Source organism: Pelmatolapia mariae, linkage group LG20 (genome assembly GCF_036321145.2).
Source record: "Pelmatolapia mariae isolate MD_Pm_ZW linkage group LG20, Pm_UMD_F_2, whole genome shotgun sequence".
NCBI lineage: Eukaryota > Metazoa > Chordata > Actinopteri > Cichliformes > Cichlidae > Pelmatolapia > Pelmatolapia mariae.
Genome location: NC_086244.1, coordinates 8,527,906 through 8,543,565, shown reverse-complemented (window position 1 = coordinate 8,543,565; position 15,660 = coordinate 8,527,906). Strand labels below are relative to the sequence as shown.

Below are 15,660 nucleotides of genomic sequence, written 5' to 3'. Positions count from 1 at the left end.
AGAGTCTTATTTATTTACAGCTGTATTTACAGTAAGTGTGTTGTTGCCCCTGTCCTCAGTTCACTGCGATGGTATAAACCCCCCTCCTCCGGCTCACCGCTCCCCACAGCCATGTCATCTTTAATCGCTCCCAGTGGCAGTGGCTGGTGGTGACATAGTAGAGCACAGGGTCAAGACATGTATTGAGGGTGATGAGCGCCATGGTTACCCGCCGGGCATTGTAGATGGCTCTGCCAAAGGAGCAGTTTTGGATCATCTCCCAGCGGTAAAGGAGGTGCAGCAAGTACACAATGTGGTTAGGCAGGAAGCAGAGCAGCATGATAACTAGGATAGTGTAGATGACCCTCACAGCTTTTTGGGCTGTTCTAGTTCTGATCTTGGAAATGCGCCTCACAGCCAGCGGGTAACACACTAGGATGATTATGGATGGCACCAAGGAGCCAAAGACGAGGCCCAGTATGCTGTATGGCCCCAGACGAGTGTCCCATTCTATCTTGGCGAAATTTTCAAAACAACTGAGGTTTTGAGAATTGTCTGAGTTGGTTTTCAGAGGCCCCATGAGTATGAAGACCAGGATGGCCACTCCGGCAACGCACCAGAGCACCACGCTCGCAATCAGAGCGCACCAGGGGCTCCGCATCCTCAGGTAATTGTGCGGGTGCACCGTGGCCATATAGCGGTCCACGCAGATACATGTCATGAAGCAGATACTCATGTAAATGTTGGAGTAGTAGAGAATCCCTGTGAGGCGGCAGGTGAAGTCCCCGAACTCCCAGTTGTTCCTGTTTATGTGGTAGTGGATCCGAAAGGGAAGAACGCAGAGGATGACGATGTCCGCCACCGCCAGGTTGCTGATGTAGATACTGAAGGCCGTGCGAGGAGTGATCTTAAAGGTGAAGACGAAAAGGGCTGCCAGGTTACCCGGCAAACCCACAAGCAAGGCGAGGATGTAGACGGCCGGGAAAAGATGATACTCGTACTCTTGCGTTTGGATGTTGCAGTCATCGTTTGTCACATTCATCATGGCAGGTTGGTATTTTTCTTGGTCATATCAAAAGAAGCGTAGGTTGGTTCTCAAAAATGAAGCATCACAGTTTGTCTCCTGCAACACAAACACACACACACACACACACACACACACACACACACACACACACATTTCCATTCAGAGTTTTTCCACTTTCAGTTCCACACAACAGCAAACACAAGCTGATCAGAAACATTTAAAGTAGATTCTGCTTTTAACACGTTATTGTTGCTCCAGAAAACGCTTTCATCTGGTTTATTAAGACAAAGAGTAATGTAGGATTTTATACTTAACTTATTCAAGGAATTAACAAAAGTGAAGCAAAACAAGGCAGAAAGTCACCGTCCACAAATTAAACCAATAAAGTAAATCATCTTCAATAATAAATGATGACAAAGTGTTCTTAGATGTTTAATCATTTTTACTTTTCTGCTGTAAAGTTTGAGAGAACTGAGTGATTTTTTTTTTTACAATCTCGGCAGGTTTCATGAAACATTTTCTAAAGTCTTTTTTTTGATAGATAAATTACTAAAATTATGTATATGTGTGGAATATTATCATTAATATATAAAGTTGCTCACCAAGTCGTTTATGGACTCCGTTTGATATCCACATGCAGAAAGTGCAGACCAAAACGCGATGAAACCTCCTGTTTGTGCTGCTTCTCTCTGACTACAGAGGGTATGTAACATGCTGGTTTTTGCTTAGACAGTGTAGTTTCCTGTTTCAAAGAGACAGGCACAGGAAACCAAAGCATGACTGTCTACAGTGTACTTTTATCACCCACCCTCTTCAGTGTAAATGTATACAGCTTAACAGCTTGTGGTTATTTTTGATTGTATTTTTAATGCGTTAGCTTAGTACTGCATGTGTAAAACAAGCAGAACATTTTTGTGTCAGTCCAAAAGCATCATTTACATACTATACAAATATACAAAGTGTTGCAGTGAATGGAAATTTGCTGTTCAGTCTTCCCCCACAATTTGACAACATTTCCATCAGGCTGGATGGAGTTTTTACATTGTTTGAGAGTTGCCATATTGGTGTTGTGGTTTTTCTTTTAATATTGCAGAACACACAAACGTCTTTCGCTTTCTCTCATATTGTACCTGAAGGCTTGCCATGCAGATAAAAATATAAAATCAGAGTGTGGTATTAAACCTGTTTTTTTGTTTTTTAAATTTTACTTATTTGTACAACCTTTGGGATGGACGTTTCTGACAAATCAAACCATTCTACACACATCCATTCTATTTTTTTTTTTTTTTTTTTTTTTTTTTTTTAACCTGTCCCGTTTGGTTCTTTTGCCATCAGAATTATTGTCTAAAGGCGAAGAAAGATGCCCAACGGATTTACTTTACCAAATGGACCATCCCAGCCTTGCCGTAATGGTCCATTTGATTCAACTTTTTATTGTTTATTTTATTTTCACTTGCTGAATACGGGACAGACTTGACTGGAGGAGAGAATGTGGAGAAAGAAAGAGGGAAAGAAAAAAACCTGAGAAGAGGGACGGGGAAAAAGGGCAAAAAACAAAAACCAACAGAATAAGCAGACAAAAAATACATATATCGATCACCTGGATCACCTGTTGAGAAAGAAAAAAGAAAGCAAGCAGAAGAAAACGAGAGTAATAAACAAGATCACAATGATATATGAGAATATGACAGTAAATACTAAATATTAAACATTATTGTGCAGCACGTGAGATCGACAGCGCACAGTGTGCTTTGAGGTAGGAGCCAAAAAGGGTGTAATTTGTGTGTGTGATCACCCGTGTGTACACCTGTGAGCATGAACGCGCTTGTTTTTAAAAGGTTCCTTCATGTAATGATCTGCTAGAGGGTGTGGGGGGCCACTGCCCCGACCTCCAGGGCATGAAGCAGGTATGGAGGAGATCAAGACTCCAGACATCCAGAGGCCCCCAGAACACAAGAGACCAAGGAAGACCAACAGAGGGGCAGCCGCGCCACTATCCCAGAAAGAGCTGAGGAGAGTCCCAGATGAGGGGTCACTCAGCAGCCGCGGAGCAGAAGCCAGGGGGGGTTGCAGTGACGTGCCCGTGAGCTCCGCCGGCAGCCAGCTGTGCCTGAGTGGCCGAGCCCCGGGCCGTGAGGCCGAGGGCACCCCATCCCCAAAGTGGCCCGAGCGAGCCCCAGGCTCCAGGCCCCAATAAGCAGCCGCCAAGGAGTGAGCCGGTGGGTACCTGGGCGCCCACCCCCGGAGACAGAGAACCACCAACGCACCGATGTCTGAGGGCGTCCGCCACCGGCAGGGGAAGTGGTGGGGGGAGATGGGCCTCCAAACCTTGGAGGGCCTGAGATGTCCTCAGAGAGGTGGCGTCTGATACCCAACCTGACATATAGACACAGACAAACAGGCACACACAGATACAAACATCTATTCCCACCCTCATGCTCTCATATACAATTGCTCAACACTCACCCAACGTGGAGACAGACATAGAGAGACGCTGTACACACAATCACACTCCCCAAGCGTACTCTAAGCCCCGAGTCTAGGTACCCTTGCCCCTGGAGGGGGAAACTGCACCCAGACTCAGGTGGTGTAACCCTTTTCCCTGCGGTGGGGAGAAGCAGACCGCCCCGACTCCGCAGCAGCAGGGAGGCCCCATACACCAGACCCCAGTCGGACGGCCAACTCCTCCTCCTAGCCCCCCTGCTCCAGCAGGCCGCAGAGAACGGGGGTGTAGGAAGACTCCAAACCTCCCTCCACCCGCTCATATGTACTGTTGATGTATGTGTGTTCTAAGGTGCATTTAAAACCCAGGAGGGCATGGAGCCACCTGCCAGAGCAGCAGGTAAGCATATAGCCCCTCCTGCTAGCCCTCAATGTCTACATGTATTTAAAATTGAGAGGTGGGCAACGACGCCAGGGGTGCGGTGTACACCCTGATGGTAGTTTGGAATCCGTGTAGCGTGCCCACCTCCAAGATCCTATATGTATGTGTAATGAGAGTGTGAGTAATGTGAATGTCTAAGTTGTGGGATAAAATTGAGGCAGAGGCAGCCAGAAGGGGACAGAGGAGGGGGATGTCTCCCCTGCACCCTGGTGACACACCCCTACCCCAAGGCCCTGCATGTGTGGGTGATTGTGGTGGAGCGGGAAGAGGGAGGCAGCTGGAGATGGGGAGGGAAGGAAGGGAGGGGCAAGTGACCCCTCCCTGGGGCCAGCTCCCCCGCTGACCCCAGTAGGCACCCCCATGCTGTGCAACCCGCCAGGGAAAGGGGGCCCAGGCCCATCCGGACCGGGGCCCAGTGCAGCAGCGCCCCCCGGCCCCACAGAGCCCGGGACAATTCACCTGACCCCACCACAGAGAAAACTGCACCCACCCCATCATCCACTCATCTTCCAGACTACACAAGACAATAGACGCCCAGGCTGAGATCTTCCTCCACCACTCCTGTATCTCCCCCTCCTGCAGAGAGAGTTCCTGAAGAGAGCCTGTGTAGTAGTTTCAATGGTAAATAGGTGAAACTGACTAAATGAAACTGCATCATTATACACCCAGTGACTCATGATGGTAAAGGAAAAACGTGATTTAAGTCATTCTTGCAAACTGTAAACTGAAAGCTCTCATTAACAAGGTTTGAGTAATCTGCAGTGTGCCCTGTAGTGGTAAGAATGATATCTTTGCATCTTTATGTTGCAAGTTTATCTCGTTTTTCGTTTCAGATGATTGCAGACTGTCTGTATCACAACAGGGTGCAAAAAGTGATGGAGCCTGTTGTTTTGGGTTTTTTTAAGGAAGTGAATATATGGTAAGTGCTGCTCTTCATATCATCTCTTTGTGTAAAGCACACATTTTTGTCTGCAGTCACCATAAGTGGGTGAAATATTAAAAAGTAACTGTTCACACACTTCAGGGGTCCAGCTTTACCCATTACTGGATAATTATATAGTACTTTTGTACTCTAATTGAGAACCCAGTTTTATGCCTCAGCTAATTTTCCAACATTCTGATACCCTCAGTCACACAAATGTATTGGGGGCAACTTGAGGTTCATCATCTCGCCCACTGATACATACTGCAGACTATAATTAGGAAAAATTAAGACTGAAATATAGTTTCTTTTTGTTATTATTAAACTGAAAGAGACAGCCAAGCCACTATACCCACCAAAGAACACAGATGAAAACCCTAGAAGTTTGTCACAAAATGAAAGCTAGTCAGAAGGTGAAATGGCCCAAAGCTCCTCTTCACTGAGTAGGCATGAAGACACAAACACACAGCCAACGCACTGTAAAGCAAGAGCTCTCCTTTCCATGACCTTAAGGACTCATAGCCCAATGACTGATTTGAGTCAGTTGTCAAAACACAGTAAAGAGAGTGCAAGGTAGTCCCACGATTCTGTCTTGAATAATAATGACTTCCAAAATACAGTTTTATTTTTCTGTCAGTTTGAAACATTGGGAGATGTATCAGAGGCAACTCGGGGTTCAGTATCTTGCCCACTGATGCATACTGCAGACCTCTTTGACTAATACAGATGGTACTATTCATCATCAATCCCCTCCAAATCTCTCTGATCTGGTTCAGATCACCATCCCATCTCGGTGTCTCAGATCTTCTTCTTCTCTTTCTCTCTCTGTCCCCTCTCCCCGTCTTGCCCGTCTTGCCATCATGGGGAGCAGGGCATTCAGCTGCTCTGCTCCTCGACTCTGGAATTCCCTACCTCCTGATTTAAGAAATATCACTTCCTTCTCTCTCTTTAAGTCCAGACTCAAAACTCACTTGTTCAAAATAGCCTATCCCACATAACCTCTCCACTCTGCTATTTTAAATTTGTTTTATGTCTTATGCTTTTGTGATTGTGTAAACTGCTTGCTTTTATGTTGCTTTTATTATTCTGCTGTGTACAGTGTCCTTGAGTGTTCTGAAAGGCGCTTTCAAATAAAATGTATTATTATTATTATTATTATTATTATTATTATTACTCTTATAGGCGGGATTGACTGTATATTTCTGCAGGATCAGTTGAATATAGGGAATCAGAATATGAGACAATATTTTCTCCTAATGTTTCAAAGTTCAGAAGGGCAATCACTGATCAATCCGGGGTTTTTTTTTAAATTATTATCTTTTTTATGTCGTAAAAATTGGTTTTTCGCAATTTCTAAGATAACCATCTCTTTACTACAGGAAGTGAAAGAGCTCAAGCGCGATTAAACGCTCTTATTCTGAAAGAACAGGACCGGATGTTTTCACAGGTAGCGGGGAACATGAAAATAGTTCAGTAGTAAAGAAGCTACAAATTTAATTTTACAGGCTAAATATAAGTGATATCCTGTCACACAAGTTAAGTAAAGATCGAAGCACTTAATAATGAGGCTACACATATTTTGATATATGTTTATTTTAACGCGGCATCAGGAAACGGCTTCATGATAGTAGCGGCTAATGCTAGCTGACCTGCTGTTGTGGTCGATCTGTGACTCTTTGTAAGAAACCACTGAAATGGAGTTTGGTTACAGACAGTTTGTACTGGTTTTATTGCTCTAGAATAACTGTTTCGTTTTAACGGTGTGTAAGCAGTAAGGTATTGCAGACATCAGTCATATTGATTTTATATCATAGTAAAGGTTTCAACTGATACAAACAGATGGATAGATCCCCTGTGTTGAATACAGCTGGTGCAGAAAGCGAAGATTTGATGTGTGATTCAGTGAAATGCTACATTTGCCTGAATCCCTTTGAAAAGCAGACTGTGGGCTCTCTGGAGAACTGCCAGCACGTCTTTTGCCTTGAATGTATTCTCCAGTGGTCCCAGGTAAACTCCCCTCACCTTTCAGAGATACTTTAAAGTCGTAAATGTTGTTTAACATTCTTTAAGAGCCATACCAGCTCATTTGATGGAAAATAGGAAATTTCGCTTGGGTAAAAGGGTGCATGTACAGCATAAAAACAATATAAACAAAAAGGCTTCTTCTGACACAGACTGAACATAATGTTAATGCAGTTAATCATTTTAACAGTTTAAAGGTGAGGTTGATCTGAGAATTTTAGATTTGATTTATTTTTTTTATTGATAAAATAATTTTTGCAAATTGTTGTAAATTAAGTTCTGTGCTGTTGGCCAAATATAAGTAATGTAATGTGTTGAGAATTGTGTTTTTTCCACTGTTTTCTTGACATATTATAGCCAGCCCTGATAATGGATTAAAGTGATAGTGAGTAGTTACAAACATGTGAATGAAATTTTAAGACACTGCTGTGTTCACAGATTTATTTTCTTTCTATTGATTTTCAGACAGCTAACACTTGCCCAGTGGATCGCATCAGTTTTACCTTAATCTACCAGAGACGGAGCCCTGGAGACGACGTTCAAAAGAAGGTTTGATGGAGGTGGCATATGGAAATCCAGCATTATATATGTGAACAGTGGGCTGAGGTATTTGTGCTTCCCCAGATCAAAGTGAGCGTACGAAAAAATGAAGATGGTGGTGATGAAGAGGAGGGGAGCAGTGCTGCGGTTATCTGTGAGGAATGTGGTCGTGGAGACCGGAGGCACCGGCTTCTGGTGTGCATACTCTGTGATTCAGGGTATGATTTCACATGTTTTGATTTGTCGTGATTCCACCCTGTGATGCTTTTTGAATAGCGCCACTCATGTTTTGCATGTGTCCCAGCTGGTGCTCATATGTACAGAACTACATTTTTTTCTTTCCAGTTATCATATGCACTGCTTGAGACCAACTTTAAACACGAGACCTGAAGGTGACTGGGTTTGTCCCGAGTGTGCAGTGACTCCTCATGTTACAGGTAAAAGTGTGTAGTTAAAGGTTCATGGCTAGAATAATGAGCCATTAAAAATGTTATGTTCCTTATATGCACTTACATGAAATTTTTACTAAGTTTAAACCAATAACTAGGCCTGTGCGATGTGATGAACTATATCGACTAACAATATTAAAACGCTTATCTTTTCACTCTGTCGTTTATTTTGTGCTCAAAATAAAACTCAGAAATGTCAGAGCAGGCTTTTCCCAGCGGCACGCCATTTAATAAAGACTCAGGAAGATAACGAGATAGCGGCCATTACAACATATATTTATAAATGTATGTGTTACGTTCCCCTAAAAAGGTCCAGGGGATGAAGGAGAGTAACAAAAGGTGTCCAGGTTGAAAAAAGGAGACAGCGAGGCAGAATGGTTAAATGAAAGAGTTTTTTTAATGCTTCTATTAATAACTGAATTAAAAGAGATGGTCAAGCTGCTATCACCATTTAAAGAAACAAACCAAAACTCAGGTGTTGGTCAGTAAACTGAAAAGTAAGTAAAAAGAAGGATTAGTCTCCAAACACGCACTCCTCTCTACAGAGCAGGAGAAAACGATCACCAAACACACACAGCTCACTAGCTGCAACCCAACATGGCTTTCTGGCATTAGAGCTCACCTTTCGCTGGCTTTAAGTACTTCTAATTGCTGATGGGAGTCAGCTGTACAAAAAAGGTGGCACCTGAGGCAGGAGAGATGGCAGGACACACCCACGCAAGGGCAATCTCTGTTGGAGGCCCTGCTAGGGCCATAAAAATATGGTTTTGTGCATTGGTCATGTCGCACAGCCCTATCAATAGCAAACAAAATCAGCAACAGAAGAGAAGAGCAGCAAAGGTCAGTGTCAGTAATAAGAAATGTTAGTTTTTCCTCTCAAGAGGGCAAAAATGTACATCAGTACATTATGTTTATGATGCTGTTAATATCAACAGCTGTCAGTTTGAAATCAGATCTGGACAGGTATCTCAGAAGGGCCACACTCAGGAAGCACCAGTCACCAGGAGAAAATTACCTAGCTTGCTTGTTGCTGGAGGTTTAAGCTGTTGATAAGTGAAATTAATCCTCAAAATGTATACGGTGCTGCACCAAAAACCCCTTGCAATTGCTTTGGTCATTAGCAGACTGGATACACACAACTGAACTGTGGGTAAACGATGTATCATTCCTGCCAAAAAAACACCGACCAGTCATACCCAGAAACAGCAGGTAAGACACCTGTTGTAAGTACAATGTAATGCACCAAAAACTCAGGCATGATCACATGACGTGGGTGTACTTACTTTATTTAAGTATAAATAAAGTATATAAATACTTTATTTATATGCCACTTTTCTTAACAAAGTTAAAGTGTTTCAGCGTTCAGTGTTTCCTTTTTTTTAAAAGCACATTTATTTCTATGAACTTGTTACAGAAAGCTCCCTGACAGAGGAGGAGATCAGTGATGGAGAACTTACAGATCTCCTGGCTGAAGTGGAAGAAATTCCCTCTACCAGCAGTCGTCTTCGGCCCTCCTCCACAAATCGGCCCAGCAGCTCCACCGAACGGCGACGCAGCGCAAGAATCCAGAACAGAGGCGGCAGCAGTCCAAGCTATGGACCACAAACCTCCTGGGTGGGTTCAGTATTACGCAGACTGCTTCTATTCAAAGAACTGTTGTTGTTATTGTGGAATTGGGAAAAACACAATTTTTCTTTGAGGCCAAATGTTTCTCACAATTTTTCATTTTTTGCTGCAGCACTCTCTTTGCAGCCAGTTTTACCCAGCAACTACCAGCAACCTCCAGCAACCATTCACCAGCTAATCAGGGAATGCATATTTTCCCTGGCAACAGGAAAAACCGGTTGCCAAGGGTCACCAACTGGTTCCTAGACCTGTGTGATTGAGGCTTAATGCAAATTACAAGCTAAATAGTAAATATTGTGTATTACAAAGATATGAATCCTTTTTCTAAAAAAGTAAAGACATAGGCATCTTTTGAAGTGAGCTGAATATATTTGGTTTCCATTGTCCCCTATAGTTTGGCTCCCAGCACAAAGGAAGCACATTTTCTGTCACTATTACGGTGAAGAGAACGACATTCATCCTATAAACACTGAGGAAAAGATTCAGATAATTGAAGTCCTCATTAGGGCTTAAGCTGTTGTCTCACAAACAGTTCATCACAATTGTTTAATAACAGTGCACTTTAAATAAGGACTTCATATCTGAAGCATGTGACCCTTAAAACAGGATGTACTGATGCAAACAGTGTCTTCATATTCTGCTCGGTGAGCTGTAAATCTAGCACCTAGACCCTGTTTAATGTGATGTCTTAGGTTTTCTTTGTGTCTTTGTGGATGGTGTGTTGTAAAGTTGAAGTACTCCAAAATAAAAGTAAGAGCAAAGGACACTTACTTAACTTAAGTTACCAGGTGTTAGACACTCAGGAAGAGAAGACCTCGATCGTGGTTTCTCTGATGTTAACAATCGTGCAGTGCATACTAGTTACTGTATAAGCAGCGCAGCGGTGTTTAACCACACTTTCTACTCTGCTCAATGTTTTTTTTTCCTGAAGATATGCCACTAATGTTGGTGCACGAAGATGTTTCCACCTGTCAAGCATCTGCACACATGCCTACAGTAGGCCTGTTGGTGAAGAACAGGGCAGCTGCTGCTGGTCCTATCTAAAAAAAAAAAAAAAAAAAAAAAGTTTAGAGGAAGGAACTATAATTATATTCCTTATTTTGTTCCTTTTTAAAAAAAAATATAGATATTGTTGGAATACTGGATACTCACTTACAATAGTATGTACGAATATGCCTTATATCCCAAAAGTTCAAGCTTCAGAGTCCTGCAAATTGCTTTTTCTACAATGCAACAAAAAAAACAAAAACTAATTAAGAAATAGAACAACAGGTCGTCATTTGAAGCACGAGTCAATACAAGATTATGCATTTTAAAGGAGAAGAGGAAAAACTTCTGCATATTTAAATGGAAAAAAATGCTTTTGTGGAGATGTATAGAATATGTTAACTGTTTCAGGGTATGGAGATGCAGATTCAGAATTTGTACTGACAATTTGCTTGAAAAAACAAAACGAAATTACTTTGGCAGCCCCTGACTTGCAAAAGAAAATAAAAAAAAATGTGCAAAGATAAGAGTACTGTAAGGCACAGTTTAGCAGTGCAGTTCACAACTGTACGTGCAGTTTTCAGAGTAATGTTTTGCTTTGTTTTGCTTGCTGCCAGCTTAGAGTAGAAAAGCGCTGCATAAGAACCAATCCATTTACCGTTTACATTTTTCTGACATCATTGTTTCACAGTTTGCAGTGTAGTTGTTCAGTGATGTGATGCTATGGTACAGTTTCCTTGTAAGTTTAGTAGACCCAGAAGTATATGCATCAGCGAATATCTGTGTGATGTATTGCAGCTCTTTGGGCTGAGGCCTTGAACCTTTTTATAGAAATAATCACAGATTTGCAGGTATCTATAAAAGTCCTGCTTCCCATGTACCTGCTGATGTTCTTTCTGCCCTCCTTGGTAATTCCCGGCCGCATGCTATATACTACAATACTTCTAAATACTGCCAATTAATTTTATTGCTGATGCACTTATTCGGTTTTAGAAAAACTGAGACCTGGTATTGGTGTAGGATTTAGTCTCTGCAATATCAGCAAGCAAAAAGTAATATAAAAAACCAAGAAAAAAGTAGATGTAGTCATTGCAGCGACATAATTCAGTATGAATTCAACAAATAAAGGCTGAAAACAGGATTCCAGCAATCAGACATGGAGGACAAGCTCATTGTCATCATCTGTGGGCAGACTGAGGATTATGATTCAACTTTGAATGGGCTTAGAGGAAAGTAAATATGTCAGCTATCGGGTGCACTTTTCCTCCTCTCACTAACTTTTGCGTGACACTATTTGTGGGTTTTCCCAAAAGTAACTAGTAAGTAGGTTCCCCAAGTCAAGCTACAGTGGCTTGCAAAAGTATTCAGCCCCCTTGAACTTTTCCACATTTTGTCACATTACAGCCACAAACATGAATCAGTTTTATTGGAATTCCACGTGAAAGACCAATACAAAGTGGTGTACACGTGAGAAGTGGAACGAAAATCATACATGATTCCAAACATTTTTTACAAATAAATAACTGAAAAGTGGGGTGTGCGTAATTATTCAGCCCCTTTTGGTCTGAGTGGAGTCAGTTGCCCATAGACATTGCCTGACGAGTGCTAATGACTAAATAGAGTGCACCTGTGTGCAATCTAATGTCAGTACAAATACAGCTGCTCTGTGACGCCCTCAGAGGTTGTCTAAGAGAATATTGGGAGCAACAACACCATGAAGTCCAAAGAACACACCAGACAGGTCAGGGATAAAGTTATTGAGAAATTTAAAGCAGGCTTAGGCTACAAAAAGATTTCCCAAGCCTTGAACATCCCACGGAGCACTGTTCAAGCGATCATTCAGAAATGGAAGGAGTATGGCACAACTGTAAACCTACCAAGACAAGGCCGTCCACCTAAACTCACAGGCCGAACAAGGAGAGCGCTGATCAGAAATGCAGCCAAGAGGCCCATGGTGACTCTGGACGAGCTGCAGAGATCTACAGCTCAGGTGGGGGAATCTGTCCATAGGACAACTATTAGTCGTGCACTGCACAAAGTTGGCCTTTATGGAAGAGTGGCAAGAAGAAAGCCATTGTTAACAGAAAACCATAAGAAGTCCCGTTTGCAGTTTGCCACAAGTCATATGGGGGACACAGCAAACATGTGGAAGAAGGTGCTCTGGTCAGATGAGACCAAAATGAAACTTTTTGGCCAAAATGCAAAACGCTATGTGTGGCGGAAAACTAACACTGCACATCACTCTGAACACACCATCCGCACTGTCAAATATGGTGGTGGCAGCATCATGCTCTGAGGGTGCTTCTCTTCAGCAGGGACAGGGAAGCTGGTCAGAGTTGATGGGAAGATGGATGGAGCCAAATACAGGGGAATCTTGGAAGAAAATCTCTTGGAGTCTGAGACTGGGGCAGAGGTTCACCTTCCAGCAGGACAACGACCCTAAACATAAAGCCAGGGCAACAATGGAATGGTTTAAAACAAAACATATCCATGTGTTAGAATGGCCCAGTCAAAGTCCAGATCTAAATCCAATCCAGAATCTGTGGCAAGATCTGAAAACTGCTGTTCACAAACGCTGTCCATCTAATCTGACTGAGCTGGAGCTGTTTTGCAAAGAAGAATGGGCAAGGATTTCAGTCTGTAGATGTGCAAAGCTGGTAGAGACATACCCTAAAAGACTGGCAGCTGTAACTGCAGCAAAAGGTGGTTCTACAAAGTATTGACTCAGGAGGTTGAATAATTACGCACACCCCACTTTGCAGTTATTTATTTGTAAAAAATGTTTGGCATCATGTATGATTTTCGTTCCACTTCTCACGTGTACACCACTTTGTATTGGTCTTTCATGTGGAATCCCAATAAAACTGATTCATGCTTGTGGCTGTAATGTAAAATGTGGAAAAGTTCAAGGGGGCCGAATACTTTTGCAAGCCACTGTACTTAAGTCAGCCGAGCCCCAGAAGCTCTGGCTTCAGGCTGCTCTACATGTTCTGAAAAAGCCCCCATCACCCTGCTGTTAAAACCGAAACCGCTTTTTTAGACAAAGGATGAACTGAGACTCAGGACATCATAAATACGTTTGTGCACTGTGATCCTTGGACTCAAGTAGAGGAAAAACTTGTGGAGCTGAAATTGAGCTTAATTGTTTCCATATCTTTTTTTTGTCACATATCTTAAAACCATAAAACAAACTGAAAACAATACAAAATACTAAAGATTATTCTGCTTGGGTAACTGGATCGGCCTCGGCAGCGAGTCCATGATTCGACTCCCAGCTGGCCTGACTGTTTACTGCGTGGGATTGCCTCCATATTTTCTCTACATTTTTATTTTGTCTCTACTTCTCTCAGCTGCGCCGCTTTGGCATCTTCACAGCAGATCATCTGCATGTCTGCTGTCACTACATCCATGAAGCTTCTTTGTGGTCTTCCTCTTCTCTTTCCTGGCTGCTCCATAGTCAACATCCTTTGTCCAGTATATCCACTATCCCTCTTTTGCACATTTCATATGCAAAAAAAATTATGAAAAAGAATTAATGTGCTATAAAATTAATGGTGCATGACTTCAATTAAGACATTATTATAAACAGCCATGAATCAGAGAGGAGGATGCCAGACTGTGCTGTTTTTTTTCAAAGATGGATTTGGCAAAAAAATAAAAAAAATGCATTCATGTAATTATAAGTTGCAACATTATAAATTAATCTTCCCATGAAGCTGGTCTTGAACTCTGTGTAAATGTTTCTTATTTTTCAGCATGTACCAAAATATCTGCTGAGGGCATCAAAGCCTCCAGTCCCAACTGATAAAGCTCATAATCAGAGTGAAAGCAGCCATATTTCAGTCAGTAAGTAAACAATTGTCAGTGCTGTGATGCTGAGATGTGAAGACTCACATTTTCACATTTGCTTGTATAACGCGTGTGAATGTATGTTTCAGAGATAAAGAGAAGAAAGAGGGGGAGGAGGAAACGTGCAGCCTAAACTCTGCACTGCTGACAAGTGAAAGAAGAAAAGTCGGTCTGTCTCACCTGATCAGAATCAGCTTTTAGTACAGTAATAAGGTCATGCAAAATTCATACTATGAATACTGTATTTGTGACCCCTCGTAATTTTCCAAGTACAGGAAATAGCCACATGAGTGCTTCAAGACCATATCCGTTTTATACCCTCTCTAAGTGTCACAATCTAATGTTCAAATCTGTATAATTTATCCTTAGCGCTACGACAAACTCTGAGTAGCTGTATCATGGGATATGTCATAGTTTAAATAGCAAAACTGCACCAATCTATGATCTAGAGCAGAGGTGGGCAAATAATTTTCCCAAGTTGCTACGTAACAAACTAGGATTTTTGTGGAGGGTTGCACCAATGAGCTGCACTCGTTTCTGCTCAATATTAATTTCATCTTTTTATAAACTGCTACAAGTAAAGAGTGGATGTTACAGTTAGGTCCTAATTGTGCTCCCTTGAATAAATGAATTGATACCTCACATGTGAAGAAACAAAAACAAGCACTGGTATCCCGTTTGATCTGTTTGAGAACTTAAAACATAAAGGCTCCTTTCATGTGAAAACTTCCATGTGAAACTATTATCTTCTTCAGTCATGGTTTACCACAAATGCAGCTTAACGCTGTGAAATGAAGAAACAGCCTCAGTCGTAACATTACATCGATCAGACAGCTTCAGGTCCTGAAGACGTTTCTCAAAATCTAGGAGAGTCTGGATCCAGAGTGTGGCTATCATCATTAAAGACTCAGGTGCTACAAGTGACCACAAGGTGGCAACATTGTATTTGCTGAGCCTACAGTTCAAGTGCAAGAGGCTACAGTTTTGATACAGCTCAGGTGGTTCAACTTTCAGGGAAGCTGTTTTCTATACAGTTTTTTAAAAACCCCAAACTTTCAATAAATGTTTTTCATTATCTATTGTTTTTTGTTTTTGTTTTTCAACATTATTGAAAACGTATTTTTCCATTTGGAAATTTACGATTACCAAATATAACATTGAGCAATGACAAAAATCTAACACTCTGTTGGAGAAATATTATTCTAACATTTTTTAGATTGTTCTAAATTATGAGTGGGGCGAATAATATTTGCTTATAGCTCTTGTGTGGTAGACAACGATGACCCAAGTTTGTGACCCCAGCAAACCAAGGTAATAGCCATTATCCACAAATGGAGAAAACTTGGAGCGGCGGTGAAACTTCTCATGAGCGGCC

The 15,660-nt window shown here is 42.0% G+C and overlaps 2 protein-coding genes across 3 annotated transcripts; one reads left to right on the top strand and one right to left on the bottom strand.

Annotated features, from left to right (window-relative positions):
- Nucleotides 1-55: 55 nt before the first annotated feature.
- On the bottom strand, nucleotides 56-1,021 carry LOC134617994 (lysophosphatidic acid receptor 6). Its single transcript, XM_063463127.1, has one exon. It carries the CDS (start codon nucleotides 1,019-1,021, stop codon nucleotides 56-58), a length of 966 nt encoding a protein of 321 aa, XP_063319197.1.
- Nucleotides 1,022-6,246: 5,225 nt separating this feature from the next.
- Nucleotides 6,247-15,362, top strand: LOC134618716 (PHD and RING finger domain-containing protein 1-like). 2 transcript variants are annotated; one of them, XM_063464236.1, is made up of 7 exons: nucleotides 6,247-6,819; nucleotides 7,300-7,383; nucleotides 7,459-7,592; nucleotides 7,720-7,811; nucleotides 9,238-9,437; nucleotides 14,192-14,282; nucleotides 14,375-15,362. In XM_063464236.1, exons 1-7 carry the CDS (start codon nucleotides 6,652-6,654, stop codon nucleotides 14,416-14,418), a joined length of 813 nt encoding a protein of 270 aa, XP_063320306.1. In that variant the 5' UTR covers nucleotides 6,247-6,651; the 3' UTR covers nucleotides 14,419-15,362. The 2 variants fall into 2 exon arrangements, with proteins under 2 accessions (XP_063320306.1, XP_063320308.1); XM_063464238.1 differs by lacking the exons at nucleotides 14,192-14,282; nucleotides 14,375-15,362 and adding an exon at nucleotides 9,562-10,469.
- Nucleotides 15,363-15,660: the final 298 nt, after the last annotated feature.

Bases quoted from the DNA above. Each gene is read 5' to 3' on its own strand.
- LOC134617994 (XM_063463127.1), bottom strand. From the start codon at position 1,021: ATGAATGTGACAAACGATGACTGCAACATCCAAACGCAAGAGTACGAG.
- LOC134618716 (XM_063464236.1), top strand. From the start codon at position 6,652: ATGGATAGATCCCCTGTGTTGAATACAGCTGGTGCAGAAAGCGAAGAT. The intron at 6,820-7,299 runs GTAAACTCCCCT...ATTGATTTTCAG, and splicing joins GTATTCTCCAGTGGTCCCAG to ACAGCTAACACTTGCCCAGT. The intron at 7,593-7,719 runs GTATGATTTCAC...TTTTCTTTCCAG, and splicing joins TGCATACTCTGTGATTCAGG to TTATCATATGCACTGCTTGA.